General features: G+C 33.5%; 1 protein-coding gene across 7 annotated transcripts in view; it reads right to left on the bottom strand.

Moving 5' to 3' along the window:
- Nucleotides 1-22,283, bottom strand: part of EPS15 (epidermal growth factor receptor pathway substrate 15) — a 127,197-nt gene that overhangs the window by 60,612 nt on the left and 44,302 nt on the right. For 3 of the 7 annotated variants that reach the window (XM_081306407.1, XM_081306413.1, XM_081306408.1), the window contains 4 exons: nt 14,362-14,562; nt 13,405-13,550; nt 11,166-11,322; nt 6,617-6,702 (listed from right to left, as the gene is read on the bottom strand). In XM_081306407.1, the coding sequence (XP_081162533.1) occupies nt 6,617-6,702; nt 11,166-11,322; nt 13,405-13,550; nt 14,362-14,562 (590 nt within the window). The remainder of the gene's footprint in view (nt 1-6,616; nt 6,703-11,165; nt 11,323-13,404; nt 13,551-14,361; nt 14,563-22,283) is intronic. The other 4 variants (XM_081306410.1, XM_081306409.1, XM_081306411.1 and 1 more) reach the window with 2 other exon arrangements.

Genomic DNA, 22,283 nt, shown 5'->3' with positions numbered 1-22,283 from the left:
CACCAAAATTATAATGCAAGCCAACTATGTAATTTTAAATGATCTTACAGTTACATATTAAAAAATAAAAAGGAAAAAATGAAATTTATTTTAATATATTTTATATTAATTATATCAAAATTATTAACATTTCAGCATGTAATAAATATAAAAATATTAATGAGACATTTTACATTCTTTTTCTAAGTCTTTGAAATCCAGTATATTTTATACTAATAGCAAATATTAACTTGGACTAGCCACATTTCAAATGTTCAACAGTCACATGACTAGTGGCTACTGCACTGTACAAAGCAGCTTCAGATTTTAACAAGGAATTTTCAAATAAGGGGAATCTGCCAAACAGAGATTTTAATGATTACCCATACACTGTGAAAATGAACAAGGTAGCCACTCTATTACCAAACAAATGCACATACAACCTAGAGCTTCAAGTATTTAATCAGTAATGCTCAATTGAGACCTTTACAGAGCCAGAAACAGACCAAATTGGATCAGATAAGCAAAGAGCTCACATTTAATACTATAAGCAATGATTTGTCCAGATGTAATAGTTTTGATAGAAATGGAACCAAAGTAAACCAAAATATTTTGTCTTTTTACTATTTTATTTAATTATTTTTTAAGTTTATTGTACCAGGGATTGAACCCAGGGGTGCTTTAGCACTAAGCCACAGTCCCAGTCCTTATTATTTTCAAACAGGATCTCACTAAGTTGCTTAGGGCCTTGTTAAATTGATGAGGCTGGCCTCAAATGTGCAATCCTCCTGCTTCAGCCTCTGGAGTCACTGGGATTACAGGCCTGTGTCATGGTGCCTGGCCAAAAATCATTTTTTTTTTAAAAATTCAAGGCATATGCTAACACTCCTTTAATTTTTTTGTAAAAATTAAGTCCTTAAATATGATTGGAATAGAGGTCTATATAATTAGGAATACAGAATTTGGGTACCTGGCTACAAAGTTCCAATCTCTCTTCAACTAGGGAAAGAGAACTCACTCAGCTTCTTACTCATTCAAATATTTACTGAGTAGCTATTCAGTAAATTCAGTGCTCTAAGTGATAAAGTGAGTGTTAGGAATGAGGATAATGATTAATGATGATAACTACTACCATGTATTTAAAGTTTACCATGGTCTAAGAACTGTGTTAACGATGCTACATGGTATTATTTGTATATTCATCTCACAGATCAAAAAACTGAAGTACAGATGGTTAAGTAAATTTGACCAAATGATGTCAGGCAATCTGGTTAAAGAGCCATACTCTGATATTCTACACTATATTGCCTGGTTAGAAGTTAAGAGTTGGTCATTATATCATGGTATGTGTTTTTGTAAAAATATTTATACATGTATATGTGCATAAATATAAATCTGAATATAAATATAAAGCTACACACCAACTATAACTGGTTTACCAATGAACAGTGGGACTAAGTGAAATAGCTTTTTATTGTGTACTATTTTTTGTATAATAAAATGGGTTTTGTGTTAAAAAAAAAGAAGAAGAAGTTAAGAGTTGGTCTTTACCACCACACAGAATTCAGAATCTGTAGGGTAAAGAAATATAATTCACTACTGAAAGTGTTCTGAGAGAAGGAAACTGAGTGCTCTCTTAACTGAGGTAGATATCAGGGAAAGCTTCTTGGAAATACAGACCTATTTCAATATTTCTTCATCTGAAAAACAAGATAAAACCTTACTCTTGTAAGGAATGTTGTAAGAATTCAAAAGAAGAATTTATATAAAGCAGGCACATCACAGTACCCATAACTATTATAATAATTATCTATCCTGTTTATTGGCTCAAGACCAGGATAATGAACAAGCAAGACAGGATGTGGCTTTTACTTCCTGATGTTCTTGCTAAAAGGACAAAGATAGGAAGTAGACACTAAGAGAAGGCAAAATATTAACTCCTGCCTCAGCATAATTCACCACCACTACACTAACCAAGTGACTTAATCAATCTCCCAAATGTTTTGCATTTTTCTCCACCAATAACTTCCCTATCTGACACATTTTACTTTTGGAGCAAGGATTCTTAAAAATGGATCCACAGATAAGTTTTTAAGGGTCTAGGAACTCCTAAAATAAATGCAAAATAGCATAGATGGAAACATGTTCTTTTTTTCTGGGGGCATAGACAAATAGCCTTCATCAAATTCTCAAAGGAAATCCTAACACAAAAACAGTTGTGCAATTACCACCATATGACTCAGCAACTGCACTTCTGGAATTTTAAAGATGTGATATGGTGATGGTTGTACATTTAATACTACTGAACTGTAGAGTTTTAAAAATGATAAGTTTGGGTTGGGGTTGTGGCTCATTGGTAGAGCGTTTGCCTAGCTAGTGTGAGGCACTGGGTTCAATCCTTAGCACCACATTAAAATAAACAAATTAAATAAAGGAATGCTGTCCATCTACAACCACAAAATAAATAAATACATTAAAAAATAAAAAATAAGAAAACTAAATAAACAAAATAAAGGTATTGTGTTCATCTACAACTAAAAATGTTTTTTTAATGATGAATTTGATATTATGTTTATTTGATAAGAAATATTCTGATATTTACAACATACTTTCATTCATTCACTAATCAACTAATCTATGCTGAGATTCTATGATGTACTTTGCGGATAAGGAATTCAAAATTTCCCAAATAAGAAATATAAATTACTAAAAGAAACTTAGCAAGTAACAAAATACAGGAATAAAGTCTCTGGAGGTAGAGAAAAGAAACAATTAACATTCTGAAGATTTCAGGGAAGGTTTAACAGAAGAGATGACATTTAAGCTGGGCCTGGAAGAACGAATGGAAGTTTACAAGGCAAAAGGTGTGTGTTCCAAGCAAAGAGGAAAGCACAATCATAGGCAAAGAAGAATAAAAGTGGTGGCATGTTATAGTTATAGTGCCATAGCTAGAGAAAGGGATGAATATAAAATGGTGGGTTAGACTACTCTGCTAAGCACTGATGTAGAAAGAGCAAACACAGAGTCTGCTCTCAGTAACTTTCATGGTGTTGTACTATGAGAGATGGCTAAGGAAGAAGAATGGCCAGGATGCCAGGGGAATACCATGAAGGAAAAGCCTTTAAGCCATGCTCAGGAAAGTGAACTGTATCCAGTTGGGGAAGGAGTCACTGAGGGATCTGGGTGTATTTTATATATCAACTGTAAGTGCAGAAAGGTCTAAAGAAAGGAAGGAAAGGCTCAAAGCAGGGAGCCAAACAGGAGGTAATAATAGTAATACAGATAAAAGGAAAGGGTTAAAACTAAGACAAAAATAGTAGAAAGAGAAGACAAATTTTAATTATTTTCTCATTTACTATAAGATGAACACTAGGGATATAACAGTAAAAAGTAAGTAATCCCTATAATTGAAAAACACACAGTCTAGTGAGAGATTTTTAAAAAATAGACTATTATAATAAAGTATGGTAAGTATGTGCTATGACCTTTGTAAATAGGGGCTCTTAAATAAGATTTGAAGAGTACGAGGCTTAGGAGGTAATACAGTCAAGGAAGACCTCTCCTCCTAGAGATAATAATTTCTAAGGTAAGATTTAAAGGATGAGAAGGAGCTGGTTAGGGAAAGGATATGGGAAGGTAGGAAGGAATTCAAGAAATATTTCAAAAAATTTTAAAAACGGGAGGGGAAAAAAAATCTCAGGTTTCTAGTTTGAGTGACTGGTTGAATGGTGATGTCACCGAGAAAGGGAAATACAGGATAGCAGTCAGGCAGATGAGAAAGTCATGCCTCCCTAGAAATTCAGATGAAAACACTAGTGGACAATGAAAAATATATGTCCTGACCTCCAGCAAGAGATCCAGGTATTTGATGAGAGTATTATATTACAACCATTGCTTTTCCTACTTTAAGCAAAAGCTATTAATGTTTTATATTTTCTATTAGAAATAATCTGGTGAACTAGAGATGATAACACAATGTCTCATTTCTGACCAGCAACAAAGAATGTTCTTTTGTTTGTTGTGGCACTGGGGATTGAACCTGGGGCTTTGCATGTGCTAGGCAAGAAATCTGCCACTGAGCTACTTTCTCAGCTCTAATAAAGAATATTCTTTACCCAACTAACTCCCAAGTTACATATATAGCCTTCAATATTTCCATTGATGTGCAATGCTGAAAACAAAATATTATTCTATGAAACGTTCATTTCACCACTTTCCAAATGTTTATAATAAATATGCATTATAACTATCAAGGGAAAAAAGTATTATAAAGTGCCATATTCATCATATATTGATTATAATTTTTCCATATTATGTATGCTGTTTATTTGTAGATCTGATCCTGGACTAAAATTAAATCTTCATCTCAAAGTCAACAAAGGAGGAGAGTCTAATATTTTGCCAGACAACAATTTAGTAAATGCCACAAATAAAATCTGTTTAAATTTTTTTTTCCTGTTTTGTAGTCATACACATCACATCCTGATATAGTACTAAAAGAGATTTAAAGGCTGAAGACAGCTGAGTGTGGTATTGCATACCAGGAATCCCAGCAACTCAGGAAGCTGCAAGTTCAAGGTCAGTCTCAGCAATTTAGCAAGACCCCATCTCAAAATGTAAAAATTAAAATTAAAAATTAAAAAAAATAAAATTAGACTGGGGAATCTAGAAAGTGGAAGAGCGCCCCAGGTTCAGTCCCAGCGCCCCAGGTTTAGTCCCAGTACCACAAAATAAAATGCATAAAAAGGAAGAATTTTGCCCAGAAAAAAAATGTTATTCACAATAATGAAAGTCAAGGTTTTTAATGGGATACGCTAACTACTTAGTGACCAAATAAAACCACTTTTACAAAAGTGAATTTTAACAAGTATAATTTTACTAATTCATTATGACATCACTGGCTTTGACAGATCATGAAAGTTTGTCTACCCTATAAATCTCACCTAAAATAAAAGCCTAGAGAAAATATTTTCATGAATATCAAATCATGTATTAATATATCACAACATTTATAAAATGTGACTATAACCTAAAAACTAACAAAGTTTTAAAACTTCTAACTTTCATAACACAGTTAGAAAATGTTAGATACAATGTTTTATTGTTTGTTTGTTTTTGAGAGAGAGAGAGAGAGAGAGAGAGAGAGAGAGAGAGAGAGAGAGAGAATTTTTTAATATTTATTTTTTAGTTTTCGGCAGACTCCACATCTTTATTTGTATGTGGTGCTGAGGATCGAACCCAGCGCCACGCACATGCCAGGCGAGTGCAATACCGCTTGAGCCACATCCCCAGCCCAAATATAATGTTTTTAAATTGTTCTTTTTTATTCACTACAAAGACTGACATTGGTACCCCTGAACATTATGGTTACTAAAAGTTACTGAAAGCTTAATTGACCAAAATATAACACACATTACAATCGGTGGTTTAGGCAAGAGCATTTTATTATGATACTCTAATTAATATTGAAACTCACTACAAGAGTATTTTATACTGGGCTGGGGTTGTAGCTCAGTGGTAAAGCACTTGCCTAGCATGTATGAGGCACTGGGTTCGATTCCCAGCACCACATATAAATAAATAAAATAAAGGTCCATGGATGACTAAAAAAAGAAAAAATATTTTTTAAAAGTATTTCATATATTAAAGAACTACTGTGGAAGTCAAGAAAGCAAATCCTAAAACACTGGAGTATATGCCTATTTTCACAGGCTTGATAGGTACAGAAAGACAAACATATTCAAATATAGCCATTATAAAATGTGTCTCACATAAACAAATCAAGCAAAATTATTTAAGGACTATCTGAAAATAAGAAACCCAAACATCATTACAAATTTGGTAACCAAATGCTTATTTTTCCTATTTCAAACCAAAGTTGAAAATGTTTAAATCTTAATAAGAGGCAAAATTATATAAAAGAAAGAATGCTGAACTTTTCAATCTGGTACAAGCACCAACTGTAATTTGATATGTGACATTGGATTTCCCCCACCCCCCATGAGTAAGAAAGAAACTGGACTATATGATCACCAAGGAGGTTTTTTCATTGTTTTTGTTTATTAGAGGTATTTTGTTTTTGTTTTTTTGCTTTTGTTTTGTTTTGTTTTCCTATGGAATGAACCCAGGGATACTTAACCACTAAATGGCTAACTGGCTTCTAATTCACAATCATTCTGCCTCAGCCTCCCAAGTTGCTGGAATTTCAGGTGTATGCTACAGAGTCCAGCTTAGAGGCTTTGTGTAACAAAACAAAGGCTAATTTTCAAAAAGTTGAGAATTTGGTCATATTTTTATAAAGTAAATTAACTCAAACTAAGTAATGACATTCCAAAAGTTGCACAGACTAAGTGTATAGGATGTCAAGTCATGTTTGTTGTTCAAAGAGACGATACTAAGGTCATTGAAATTCATGTAGATACAAAGCACATCCTGCAAATAAAGGTTGCCTTATATTTAATGAAATAAGGCATAAAGATTCCATTTAGATAGAATTATGGTAAAGATGAACAAGGTAGTATTTACCAAACTATGTATCAGAAACAGAAGGGTGTGTGCATGTACACACATATACACCATACATATATATTCTATGTAGATGTGTATATGAAGTCACCTGTAATTTTAATTTACATACCTCTGCAGGTCAACTATTTCATTGTTAAGTGTATCTAGCTCCTTAATAGCAGAGAAATCTGCAACAGGACTTGATCCTATGATGTTCTGAAAAAAAAAGTTCACAATTACGCATTACTATAAAGTTAGATAAGGCCAAGCACTGAAAATGCTAAAAGCTATACACAGATACAAGGTATTACATATTTTACTGCATTATTAATACTTTTAATTCATTTAATAAAATCATATCTGGTATAATTATATAGTAATATAAGTTCCCTTAAATTCTCAAAAAGCTGTTATTCTATAAAATGTATCCTCACCTCATATCCAAAAGTTTTTGTGACTTGATTCTAGCCTGTTCAGAATTTTGCAGGAAAACAAATACCAGATTTATAAACTAATTCCTCCACCAAAGTATAAATTTCTTAGGGAAATCAATGGAGGATTTGTTTGTAATTGTATCATTTGACACAGAATAAGTATGCAATTTTTTGTTGAATCTCAGAATTATAATGGTTGACTTAGTTCAATAAATATTTTACTTTGGTTAAATACATTCAGTGTCTGTTTAAAGTAAAAACAAACTGTTCAGGTATATTTTCTATAGTAAGTATTAGTATCACCACATAAAAGACTGTCTTTATACATGACATCCTTTACATATGGTTTTCTTCCAATAATGAAGGTACAAAAATTGGTCCCTAAATGATACCTGCACTTAGAAAATTCAGCTGAGTTTATTCACAACTCTGCTATTTTACTAGCTGCATGATCTTCACCTGTAAGATAGGGAAATAATCTCTGCCCTGGCCATTTAACAAATTAAATGAAATATATCTCCTTTGTAAACTATAATTGAGGTTCTATATGGCTGGTTGAAGTCAGAGCAAAAACACTTTATACCCAGTGCTACAACGAGAATGACAAATAACAAAATAATCACACTTCTAAAATGTTACATATATTGATGACCGTATTAGTAAAATATAAAACTCAGTAGAATTAAAAATTACATTCTTATGAACTTATGTCATCAACTTGCACAACAATATGCTATACTTCACATTTATACGGTCATTTGTAATTCATAAGCACTGTCAAATCCATTGGTCAATTCTCAAAACTAATATAAAAAGTGGGTTGTTAGGGAAGGAGGTAGGGCAGATATTATTATTAACCCCATTATATAGCTAAGGAAACAGATTCAATGGCTGCACAAATTTAGCTAACAGCTAAATCAAGAGTCTTCTGATTAAATTCAAGTGCCATTTTACACTATGCCCCTTGGCACTTGCATGTCAAGATCATTAAGTACATGTTAAAAGTATATGTTAAAAGTAAACTTGATGATCCACAAAATTTGGCAAATAATTCCTTCTGTATTTTTTAATGCCATATTGCATTTTTAGCACTGAGCTGTTTTGACTATCAATTTGAAAATTCATCTATGAAAATTCAGTTAATGATATTTTCAGTTTTATACTTTAGATTCATATCAAATATACTGTTTTACTGTACTTCACTGATACACAAAACTCTTATTAATGCCATATTAAATTAGAAGTATTAAAGTAGATTTCTGAATGTGACAGTTATTCCCTATAATTATAACTGTTTAAACTTGTCCAGTTAGCTAAGCCACACAAGACAGCCAAACAAGTAAATAAAATGAAAAAAATAGCACTTGGTCTCACTTTCATCGCCAAGAGTAACTTCTACACATAAATGCTACTGAGAAATTTGCTATCAGAGGTGCAAGCACATCCAAAATCACATGACTTCCACACCTCTTCTGTCACTCTAATTTACAAGTGACTCATATTTGACCATCTTTCCTAATAAAATATCATTAATTAAGAAGACAGAATGAGACAAATTGGTTTAACCTCAAATAAGTAAAAGGTGTAATACCTTAGATGACTAGAATGGCACAAAACCAGGAAGCAAGAAAAAAGTTCAGCTATTATTATACACAACATTTGGAAGGTATCTGAAGAAAAATGTAATTAGTAAAATTTTCAACATATTTTCTCTCACCCTGTTTTGTGCATTACACAAAAATTCCACATTGATGATTTTAAGTGGATCAGAGAGCCCAGGGAAGGCAAGCTAAAATACACAAGGACCAAGTGATACATAACAAAAGCATACTGTTTAGGTTATTTTCTCTGCATCAACTTTGCTCATAAAAAACTTCTAATTTCAAAATGTATAGTGTAAACCAAAAACTGTAAGTCTACAAAAAAAAAGGCATAAAATAAAGCTCTAACCTTGAGGGAGAGTAGAGTTAAGAAACTGACAGTACAAGAAAGGCGAAAAGCAGAGTGCTGCAGAATGGAAAAAATAGTCCAAACTAGAAAAAACACAGAAAGGAAAGCAACATTCAAAAGGATTAGTCAAAGCTGCCCCCCCCCCTCCAAAAAAAGCCGTATTTAAAAAAATCGATTATACAGATAAAAGAGATGATCTGAAAGATAAAATGAATGCAAATTTTATTTTAGTATTAAATTTTTGGTTAATAGATAAGTCAACAGTGATAAAATCCCATTTCGATGAATGCTGATATCCAACACAAAACTGACAAAAAGTTTTCTATGTTCTAGTGAACAGACTTCAGATAAACCTACTAAATTAAAAACTGTGTATACCCAGATGCAACTTCAAATATCTACTAACATTACAGAGATTTCAGTGAACAATTTGCTTCAGAAATCTGTCATAATTTTGTGTTGGTGAAAGTCTTATTAGTAGTTAAAGGAGGCATGGAAAAAAATCTAAATGTGTGAGAGAATAAGCCAACACAGTATTCTATAACTGAAATACAGTTACATAGCACAAGACATAAATACAAATTCAGTAATATTATCTTTAACAAAAACAATTTTTAAAAATTCGCAAAGTACTACCAACCCCCATCAAAAAAGACCCTCACAAAACAGATAATGAAATTTTTATTTTATTAAAAACAAGAACAAGAAGCTGGGGCTGGGGCTCAGCGGTACAGCACCCACCTAGCATGTGTACTGGGTTCGATCCTCAACACCACGTAAAAATAAATAAATAAAATACAGGTATAAAAAAAAATCACACCAATCTTTAAAAAAAAATACTCCTATAAGTAGCTCTCTATATCCAGTGGCAGTAAATTTCATTTAGTTTACTTAGGGGGAAAAAAAACCCAATGTTGACTTTTATTAGGTTAAAATGGGATTTTTTAAACCCTTGTTACAAAATTAATGCAAAACCAAAACATTATATTTACTTTTTAAATTACAGCATTATAGAGATGCATAGTTGTTGGGTTAAACTCAATAAAATCATATGCACAGAAGTGAATTTTAATTTATGTCACGTCACCACCTACTACCCCTGCCCACCTTTGCCATTTGCCCTCCCTTTCTTCTTCCCTGCCATTCTCCTTCCTACTCAACTGATGGTCCTTTCACTCATTTTATATTGATATTTGAAAGAGAACCTCCTTATACATAGCACACATTTGACAGCTCCTATTTTAAACAATCATGAAAAAATTACCACACCAATGATTATTTTACAGGCCATATTTAAATATAGTTTTGTTTTTTGTTTACTTTGTTTGAGAAAAAGTCTTGCTATGTTGCTCAAGCTGGCCTTGAACACCTGAGCTCAAGAGATCATCCCATGGGCTAGGACTACAGATACATTTCGCTACACATTTATTTTTAAAGGCAAACAGACACTACAGTATGCAAGTACCTTTTTTTAAAATTTTAGTTGTAGTTGGACACAATGTCTTTATTTAATTTTTATGTGGTGCTGAAGATCCAACCCAGTGCCTCACACGTGCAAGGCGGGCGCTCTACCAATGAGCTACAGCTACAGCCCGTATGCAAGTACCTTTAAAGGTCTATTACAAGCCAAGAAATCATAAAAATGCACTATGCAGGAAGAATTTCTAGATAATGTGAGAAATCAAGGCACAATATGGTTGAAATAATGAAGTTTTGGAAATTCCCACTACTGGCCCAAAACCCCAAATAACTAAAACTTGCTTTTAACTGTTCAGATATGCAAACTCAGGAATGAAGGGTCATCTATGGCAAGTCACACACAGATGTATTCTCAACATAATGTTTTCTTGAGGGCTTTTTTATTATAAAATTGACACCAAGCAATTATTATCTCCTATAATTTTTTTCCAAATTTGTATTGTTTCCTTTAAGAGTGAGCCATAAAATGGAACACAATAATTTAATAGCCTTCATTTAGTTTTCATACTTTATTCATAAAAATTAACTCACAAATCCATGAAGGGAAAAATAAGACTGAATTCTTCCAATTTAAGATTGGGAAATATAGTTGTCATATATGTAATGAATAGTTGGGTAAACAAGATACAGACTAAGGATGTTATATAAGACACACATGAACATCTTTATAGGCACCAATTAAACTACAAACTATGTAGTGCTATGCTACTAGCCAGATACATATTTCTACTATTCCATTCAAATCAACTCTATAATTTGACAGGACACTTGTTCCTTTCTATTAATGCATTCGGATTTTCTTTTAAGTTATCTTACCTTTTGCAAACTGGTCCTGTCTGATGGTGGAATCATCTCAGGATTAAGAATGTGAGGAGGATCAATGCCCTTTACTAACTTTTGATTGATTAAGTAGAAAGCCAAGGCAAACTGATCCTTTGAAAGTTTCCCACAGTTCTTTGTGTCACATAATGCCCTGTACAAACAAACAAAAAAGAACAGTATATAAGCACAACAACTACCATCCTCAAACTCAAGGACAGCTGACGTGATGGTGCATGCCTGTAATTCCAGCAGTTCAGAAGGCTGAGGCAGGAGGATCAAAAGTTCAAAGCCAGTCCCAGCAAAAGTGAGGCACTAAGCAACTCAGTGAGACAGTGCCTCTAAATAAAATACAAAATAGGGCTGGGAATGTGGCTCAGTGGTCAAGTACTCCTGAGTTCAATACCCGATACCAAAAGAAAAAAAAAGGAAAAAGAATAATCCAACTGTGTACCTTTTTAAAAACAATTGGTTGAATTTTTTAAAAGACAGTAACACCAACTTGCAGCTTGTCTAAAATTCACTCAAATGCCAGAAGAGACAGATAAGATTGTAAAAAGAGAATGTTCACCCTAGTGCTCAGCAGAGGCCTCACTAATTTGGTTTACTTTGTGCTTTCTCATTATTTCCCAGAACCACTACAGAGTAAATGTTATGGTGAGCCAAAGAATCCCAACATTACCAATTCCTCAAATTTTTAACTTTAAAAGATGTTAAAAATGAAACCTAAGTTTTCTCAGAAAATTTAGTTCATTAATGGCAGTTTAACAAATCCAAAACAAGGAAAAATTTCCATGTCAGCTTGCTTCCTGAAATTCTTGGAATAGGAGGACACAAGGATCTCTAAGCCAAAGCAGAAAGAACAGCTGCAAATGGAGATTACATGTGAGAAGGCAGCAATCTGGAAAGCTTTACAAAATCACTTGAAGAGAAACACAATGTTTCATCTTATTTTCTTTCTTTGACTCATTCATTTATTAAGACTTAGCTTAATAAATAAATAGTTCCGATCTGTTTAATTATTTGAGAGCCAGCATAGCCTGATAAAAAGACTACAGGTCACAGTATCAAACAGACTTAAAATTCCAGCATTTCTATTTATTTCCTTCTTGTGACCTGAACACCAAGCTTTTTAACCTCTCTAAGCTTTAGTTTGCTTATCTATAAAATGGAGATAATACCCATCCTGTAAGGTTACTATGAGAATTAAAGATTAGATACATTAAAAATCTGCACAAAATGCCAAGCCTAACTGTGACAGCTACTATTTATTGAGTATTATGCCTAATGTAGGCACTCAAAAAGTTAGTTATGCATGTTTACTTTTTCCCAGTTTGGGGTACTTGTCCCTTTTAAGGCAGATCTACCACCCTGCTCTGTTCTTTTCTAAGTTTTCTCTTTGCAACTATTTTGTTTCACTTCTGATATCTGCTACCTCTTAAAAACCTCAAAATTACTTCTGGTAATAGTTAGCTGGATTGGTAGGAGGCACACTTCAAAGCATGCTCATATACAATATCACATTTAATGATAAATTCATTTAAAACACAGAGTTGAAAAAAAAACAAATAAAAGAAGAAAAATAAATACACTGAATTGTGTCTCATGTGAGAGTAATCGGGATACTGGGCATTGAACCCATGACCTTACACAAGCTAAGCAAATGCTCTAGTACTCAGCTACCTCCCAAGTGCCATCCCCTGGCCCCATTTTTTTTTTTCTTGCGATAGAGTCTTGCTTATTTGCCCAGGTTGGCCTTGAACTTGTGATCTTCCTGCCTTAGCTTTGCGAGTAGCTGGGATTTCAAGCATGTACCACCACACCCAGAAAAGGATCTGTATTTTTAAATGATGGAATGTGTTAAATGAAGTGTGAAAGTATACATATACTCTATAGAATTATACAAGTAAGCCTTAAAGACACTGTTTCTTAGATTGCTTATATTTCACATATTTTGAATCTCCATTAAAATTTTAAGATAAACAAATGGTGAATTTTAACATTCTAATAACAATTGACACTTTCAATCTTATAAAATTTCAAGAAACCTATACTCAAGCTTCTGTCAATTACTCAGAAGAACTCTTCAGATTTAAAATTTTCTCTAGAAAAAATTCGGAAACAAAAACTATCCTGCTTGCAAAAATGACTAAAGTTAAGAGTGCACAAAACTAGACCCCACACAAAACCATATATATTTTTTTAAAAAATCCCTTTAAATAAAATAAAGTCTTACCAAATATGGGCCAGTAAGGTAGACGGTAAGCCTGTTTTCAGGAAAATTTCACGGGCCTCCAATCCTGATACAAATCCATCCATATCTTTATCAGTTTTCAGGAAGATTTCATCATACTTAGCTTTTTCTGCAGGGGATACAACCCACTAGAGAGGGGGGAAAAACAGTATTTCTGCCAAAATGAAACAAACTTTGAAGTGTCACTCTTTCAAACCCTGACAGTATCTATCATATTCTGAACAAGTCTATCCCACTAACCACAACAGTGTGTCACTTCCATCATATAGTAACCAAAATGCTGTGGTGAAGAGAAAATTTTAAAAATACAGATCAGTTGGGACTATATACATATAGATGCCCATTTTAACTTTTTTTTTTCTTTTAAGTAATGAGTAAACTCAAGCACAGTTAACTCTTGACCAGGAAATCCCACATTAACACAAGTAACTGGGAAATAAAATATTCATATGATTCTCAATCTTCATTTTCTATAGCTCCATCCAGTATTATTAACTATAGCCAAACTGGAATTTGCAGATCCTGTCACCCCTTTGCTTTACTCAACCTGACAAGAGGCAGGTCAGAGGGAGAAAAAGGTCCTGGACAAACTAGAATTGGATAATCAGATCCCAAAGAATCAAGAGTTAACTTAAGATCAAGCAAAACCAAATATTAATTATGCCACGACAAGTATGTCATGTTAGCATGTAGCATCTACCATCTCCAATTCCAGGCAGATATAAGTAAAGCCAATGAAACACTGAGCTTTACATATGAGTTACGGCAATACAAAAGAATATGACTCCTCTGGAACGTCTCATTATGTAAGTTCAACCAAAGGCAGCTCTAAGTCTTCGATCCCTTTAACAGTTTTCTCTAACCTTATAAAGTAATTCAACTGTTAAATGACATGCACTTTGCTAAAAGAAAAATCCTTTAACACTGATAAATCTATACCTGTCTTAATGGTGCTTTGGTAGGTAAAATGCCTACAGGTGGTAAGGAGTAGTAAGATTCCTTGGCTGATGATGAAGAGGGGATCAACCGCATAGAGCCTGATATACTGACCGTTTTTCTCTTAGAAGGTGGCACCAAGGCTGGAGGCAAGGCCATTGGCACAGGTTCCTTCTCCAATGCGGAGTATACCAAAAACATGGCCTTCAAAAAAGATGAACCAGGATCATATATATTAAAATCATTTAACATTTACCCAATGAGTTAATTATTACTCAACAACAAATAATCTTCAAGCTGTCTCAAATCCTTCTTTAAGAAATTAGGCTAGGAGGGAAAGTAAGAGAAAAATAGGAAGAAATGAAAGGAAGGAGGAAGAAAAGTAATCAAAGCTAAGCAATATTTAGGAAAATATTCCAAGCAGCTAAAAAATTTAGATACACACCTTTAACTAAAGTTACTTCAATGACAAAGGCAAATGATAATGGGGGGCGGGGGATAGTATCTATAAAGAAAGAAGTAATTCCTGAATATATAAAATGCTCCTAGAAATTAAGAGAAGATAACCTTAAGTCCAACAGAAAAATAAAGTGTACAGATACTTTAAAGAAAACTAAATATTATAAATGGCCCATCCTTTAACATACAAATAACATAACATACAAACATACAAATTGATATAAATTCAATTTCACTCTTAATAAGAAAACTACAAGTTAATAGTAAATACCATTTTCTACTTCACTGGCAAAAATACAAGGTTTAATAATGTGTTTTCTTAGCTATGTGGGGAAATAGGCACTGTCATAGATTGCTATTGGGCAACTGAGGGTACAAAATATGTCAACTGCAAACACACCATTTTGGTATAAGAATTATTTTGGACTGAAGACAACTAAGAAGCAGCAAATACAAACAAAAAGTTCTCTGCTCTCCCGCTATGTGCCTATAGGAAGGACTTGAGTTTACAAAGGTATGCCTTTTTCTTTCTGTAAGAATGAATTTCCTCCCCAAAACAACTCTAGACCCTTATCAGCCTGGAGATGGCATATCAGAAGAATCCATGTAACAAACTTGCCTACTAACTAGACTTTATCTATCATTAGCTCCACATATATCTATCTTCTTACACTTTGCAACCCCTACAGACTCAAGGTCTTTTTCTTTTTTCTTGTCATCTCTAAAATTTATGTTCTTTGTTAAAGATGCTACATAAGCTGAGTTTTAAGCAACTTCTTTGAGAGTTACTCTTTCCCTGAGTTGTCTCCTATGTACATGAGAAATATATAAGTTAATAGACTTGCTTTTCTTTTAAATCTTTTGTTAAAAATATCCCAACCAAGACCTTAATAGGGTAGAGGGAAAATTATTTTTTCTCCCCTACAGAGGTCAAATTGATACTCTTTTGAAGGGCATAATGGCAACATCTACCAAATTGCAAATGTATTTTCTCTTTAGCTCAGCTATCTCACATTTGGGAACCCATCCTTAGATTTATTTGCCTACATATAAAATGCTGCAAAGGTTATTAAATGAAAACTTGTATCAGCACCCAGTGTTCATCAGTTAATATATAGTTTTTAAAACTATAGTATAGTGGGGAACAGTGGCACACACCTGTAAACCTGGCAACTGGGAGGCTGAGGCAGGAGGATCACAAGTTCCAGGTCAGCCTCAGCAACTTCGCAAGACCCTTAGCAATTTAGCAAGATCTTGCCTTAAGATAAAAAATAAAAAGGACTGATTATATAATTCAGTGGAAAAGCTCCCCGGGGTTTAATCTCCAGTGCCAAAAAAACAAACAAAACTATGATATATCCATACAATGAAATGCTATGAAGCAATGAAAGAAAAATCATGCAGAAACATTCTGCATTTTAACTATGATAGAACTTTAACAGGCATATGACTGTCAGAACTCATCAAATTATTCACTTAAATTGGATTCAATTTAACTATATACAGTCTTCAATAGATCAGGAAAAAAAAAATCATGTGGCACTCTGAAAAGAAACTCAAGAATCTATGTAGTGTTGAACAGTGTTATATTTTGTGGTAAGGAAAAAATAATTACTCATTTTTTTTATATCTGCATTAAGAAATTCTAGGAAGAGAGACAGGAAAAGAAGAAAAATACCTGGTTATAGAGTAGGGTAACTGGAGCAGTTGAGGACAGGAATGAACTGAGAATTTTTTTTTCACTGAATGCCTTCTTGTATTGATTTCTAAACTATAAGAATGTATTGCCTGTTTTAAAATATTCTTAATTAACAAATACTTAAAGCATATACACAAAGTGGGACAACTTGCCTATAGATATTCCCAGGACATAAGCTACAAGATTTTAAAGGATTCAAGACACTTTCAACACTTGTGGAATATGAAAAGTTTCCAGGGCTTTAAAAAATAAAAAAGGGAGAAAAAGAACAGATTTTTTTTTTTAAGTTTCCATGACTATAGTTAAGGATATGAATTACTCAAAATAGCTTAGAACCTCTAGAAAGAGTCCAGCAGCAGAGCCAGGTGCAGTGGCAAACGCTTGTAATTCCAGTGACTCAAGAGGCTGAGGTAGTAGGATCACAAGTTTCAGGCCAGCCTCAGCAACTTAGCAAGGCCGGAAGCAACTTAGTGAGACTGTCTCAAAATAAAAAACAAAAAGAGCTGGGGATATGTCTAAGCAGTAAAGTGCCTCTGAGTTCAATCCCTAATACCAAATTAAAAAAAAAAATTACAGCAGCAATTATGAAAAAGCTTGTATACTTCTTGATTTTTTTTCTTCCACTGAAAATTATAATTCTCCCAAGTGGATATCTATTTTTGATTTTAAGTTTAGTTTTGTGGAGCTTTCAAATTAATGTTTATTGAACGCCCAATACAACAACATTGATTCATGATTTCTACAATTCCTAATACTTTATAAATGAAGAAACCAAGGCTCAGAGATGCCCAATACATTATGGTAAAGAAGTCACACAGCAGGGTTCAAAGATCTTCCAGCTACAATGCTCTTACTTTATCCAGATTTCATCAACATTATTAGCAACACACATGTAACTTTAAAACCCCATGCTTTCTTTTTACAACTGATAAAGCTAAAGTTTAATACATGAGTACTCAATATTTTAGCAGACATCAGAATTACCTGAACAGCTTGATAGCCCTATACTCAGAATTCTGAAATCATTAAGGCTGATTCTTCTAGGGCTAGGTCAAAGAATTTTCATTTTACCAAGTTCCCAGGTGCAGCATCCAGAGACCAATTTTACCTATTTGACTCAAACCAGATTCTCTACTCACACACTAGCCAACTCAGATGTAGCCAACTCAATGTCAGTTTTAGGAAAACACAAATTTTCTGTCTCAGAAAACTTGAATCTCCAGAAAGAAAACAATCAGGCTAGCATATATTTTCAACCAAATTCACGCATCTGTAGTATTAGACTGGTACCTTTCTAAGAGAAGTGACTAGCAAGCACATTAAAGGTCAGCACTCTGCTTGCTGCAGACAGAAGTCACTTCCTAAAAAAGTGAATACTACAACAAAAAATAAATGTTAGCCATTTGCTGACAATAAACAACACTTTTTTTTTGAAAGTCTGAGAAGATATCAATCTCAGGTTGTCTTGAAAATAGTTTCCTTGACAAAACTGAAGTCCCAATTTTTTCACCAATAAAAGAAAAAAAGTAAACAGAATACTTTTAGTTCTGTTGGGTTGTGACTGTTTGCTTTCTTATTACACTGTACTTTATCTTATTAAAAGTCTGGCACAGGGCTCGAGTTGTAGCACAGTGATAGACAGCCTGCCTAACATGTGAGAGCAGTCAGCTCGATCCTCAGCATCACATATAAATAAAATAAAGATCCACTGACAACTAAAAAAAAAAAGTGTATTTTTAAAAGTCTGGCACAAATAAAAAGGTAACTGTACCATACTCACCAAAAAAAAAAATTATAGTCAGTTTTCAAACTGAAATATACTAGCAAATGCCTTCAGACAGGTACAGATACTAAACTTAGAAGCATTTATCTTTTTTTATTTTGCATTTTTGCAAGAAGCCCCTTTAATGCCCTATTAGAAACTTTCTACCAAGCTAAATGAGTCAGAAGGAAAATTCAGGGAGCTATATTTCTAATATTTCTATATCTAATCAGCTTATTCATCAATGAGTAAATAAAATATCGATGCAAAGTAACAGAAAATCTACACTCAAGGGGGTAGATCTAGTTTAAAAAGTATAATTATGTGTATATACATTTACGTATACACATGTAAAACTCTAAAGAGTCATTTTGGTTGTGGTCAGAATACCCATGCTTGAACTTTTTTTTTTTCCCCCTGCGGGGCTGGGGATCAAATCCAGGGCCTTGTGCATGCAAGGCAAGCACTCTACCAACTGTGCTATATCCCCAGCCTCCATGCTTGAATTTTACAAATGCACTTATTAATTTTTTCAAAGATTTTTCTAGATTCAGAAGTTTTAATTAAACCACTAGGCTTCAAAAAATATGAAAAAGCATTAAGAATTTACATTTGATTAAATTAAACCCCTATCTCTCACCCTGCACAAAGCTTAAAATCAAAGCGGATCAAAGACTTAGGCACTAGAACAGAGACCCTGCACCTAATAGAAGAAAAAATAGGCCCAAATCTTCACCAAGTTGGCTTACAAACTGAGTTCCTTAACAAGACTCCTAAAGTGCAAGAAGTAAAATTAAGAATCAATAAATGGGATAGATTCAAATTAAAAGGCTTCTTCTCAGCAAGGGAAACAATCAATGTGAGGAAGAGCCTATAGACTGGGAGACAATCTTTATCACATGCATCTCTGATAAAGCATTAATCTCTAGGATATATAAAGAACTAAAAAAAATTAACAACAAAAAAACAACCTAATCAATAAATGGGCTAAGCAACTGAACAGACAATTCACAGAACAACAACATAGTTGATCAACAAATATATGAAAAAGTTTCAACATCTCTAGCAATTAGAGAAATGCAAATCAAAACTATTCTAAGATTTTATCTTACTTCAGTCAGAATGGCAATTATCAAGAACACATCCAACAATAAATGCTGGCAAGAATGTACGGGAAAAGGTACACAATGTATACAAAGGGACTGTTGGGACTGCAAATTGGTGTAACCATTATGAAAAGTATTATGAAGATTCCTCAGAAAACTTGGAATGGAACCACCATTTGACCCAGCTATGCCACTTCTCAGTTTATACCCAAAGGACTTTTAAAATCAGCATACTACATTGACACAGCCACATCAATGTTTATAGCAGCTCAATTCACAATAACTAAACTATGGAAGCATCCTAGATGCCCTTCAACAGATGAATGTATAAAGAAAATATGATAGATACACACACACACACACACACACACACACACACACACAAAATGGAATATTACTCAGTTTTAAAGAAGAATGAAATTATGGCATTTGCAGATAAATGGATGGAGCTGGAGAATATCATACTAAGTGAAATAAGCCATTCCCAAAAAACCAAAGGCCAAATGTTTTCTCTGATATGCAAATGCTAATTCACAATAAGCGGGTGGGAGTTAGAGAAGAATAGAAGCACTTTGGATTAGGCAGAGGGGAGTGAAGGGAGGGAAGGGGATAAGGACAGTAGAATGAATCAAACATTATTAACCTATAATGTATATACATTATTATATGACCAGTGTGATTTTACATCATGTACAACCAGAAGAATAAGAAGTTATACTTGTGTCAAAATGCATTCTAAAAAAAAATTTTTTTTTACACAATATCTTTATTTTATTTTTTTAAAGCTTTTTTTTTTAAGTTGTAGTTGGACACAATATCTTTATTTTTATGTGGTGCTGAGGATCGAACCCAGTGCCTCATGCATTCTAGGCAAGCACTCTACCATTGAGCCACAACTCCAGCCTTAGAACAAATTTTTAAAAATTTAAAGAAGAATTTACATTTGAAAAGAAATAAGAGCCATTCATTAAAGGTTTGCATAGCAACGAATGTTACACAAATTAGAATTGACTTCATTGATCCCAATTAAACAATAAATTAACCAAAATCCCAACTGGTTAAGAGTTTTAAAGGTAAATCTAGAACACAAAGATTCAGTTTTGATTCACTAGTGAAATAAATATGTGTATGTATCAGTTACTAGGGTTGGAACCCAGGGTCTTGCACATGGCAAACACTCTACCACTGAGCTATATCTCCAGATCTTTTTTTATTTTAAGACAGGGTCTTACTAAGTTGCCCAGGCTGACCTCAAACTTTAGATCCTTCTGCCTCAGTCTCCCAAGTAGCTGGAATTATAGGCATGTATCACCACACTGGGTCGAAATAAGTTATTTCTAAAAGACACACACACACACACACAAATACAACCACACATCTATAGTCTTCATTTTTATACTGGGTCTCTTGACACAAATGAACAAATTGTACCATTTAATCCATGGGGAAATGGGTAAGAATTTTAAAGGTGGATGATGAACATAAAGATTCTTATATTCAATCCAGGTTTGATTAGTTAGTAAAATAAGATAATCTCAGGGGAACTTGTTATATTTCTTTTTTAAAAAAATTATATTTATTTTTTAGTTGTAGTTGGACACAATATCTTTATTTTATTAATTTATTTTTATGTGGTGCTGAGGATTGAACCTAGGGCCTCGAAAGTGCTAGGTGAGCACTCTACCGCTAAGCCACAACCCCAACCCCTTTTGTTATATTTCAGCAAAAAAATCTTACAAACTAAATTGTCACAGTCTAAAAGGATAGATCATATGAGTAAGTATATATGTGGACAATTCATTATTTTGGAAGATAATTTAAAATGTTCAGGTCTTAAGTTATTTCTCTATTGCAAAAATATTTTTAAATTTCATTTTCAAGAAACATTAAGACTAATTTTTAAAATTCAGTTTTATAAAATTAATGATTGTAAATAAAGACAAGTCACATGACTTATAGTTTTGTTTGCACAAGCTAAATTACTAATATTGTAGCAATTTTAATTTTAAAATCCAGTACAGAGCTGGGTGCGGCAGTATATGCCTATAGTTATAGCTCCTCAGGAAGCTGAGTCAAGAGCATCACTAGAAACCAGGAATTCAGGGCCATCCTGACAACATAGGGAGATCCCATCTTAAAGAATAAGAAAAAAAAAATACAGATTATGTTGCTCCATTTATGAAAGTTAACGGATGGAAGAAGATATATCAGATAAATTCTAAATCAAAAGAATGCTAGTGAAGAGCAGATTATGCTTAGTGAAGCTAGCCAATCCCTAAAAAACAAATACCAAATGTCTTCTTTGATATAATGAGAGCAACTATGAACAGAGCAGGGAGGAAGAGTAGGAAGAAAAGATTAACATTAAACAGAGACATGAGATGGGAGGGAAAGGGAGAGAAAAGGGAAATTGCATGGAAATGAAGGGAGACCCTCATTGCTAAACAAAATTACATATAAGAGGTTGTGAGGGGAATGGGAAAATAAACAAAGAGAGAAATGAATTACAGTAGATGGGGTAGAGAGAGAAGTTGGGAGGGGAGGGGAGGGGGGATAGTAGGGGATAGGAAAGGTAGCAGAATACAACAATTACTAATAGGGCATTATGTAAAATTGTGGATGTGTAACCGACGTGATTCTGCAATCTGCATTTGGGGTAAAATTGGGGGTTCATAACCCACTTCAATCTAATGTATGAAATATGATATGTCAAGAGCTTTGTAATGTTGTGAACAACCAATAAAAAAATTTAAAAAAAAAAGAATGCTAGTGAAACAATGAAAAAAACTACAAAGAAAATTCTAGAACTAAAAGAAGTAAATTAACTGAGCAAAAGCTAGAATTTGAGTTTCACAGAATGTTCTAAAGCTGGGAGATAGGGAAAAAGAGAAGTAAAAAT

Source organism: Spermophilus citellus (assembly GCF_964194105.1).
Source record: "Spermophilus citellus genome assembly, chromosome: 9".
NCBI lineage: Eukaryota > Metazoa > Chordata > Mammalia > Rodentia > Sciuridae > Spermophilus > Spermophilus citellus.
This window is presented reverse-complemented; position numbering and strand designations above follow the sequence as displayed.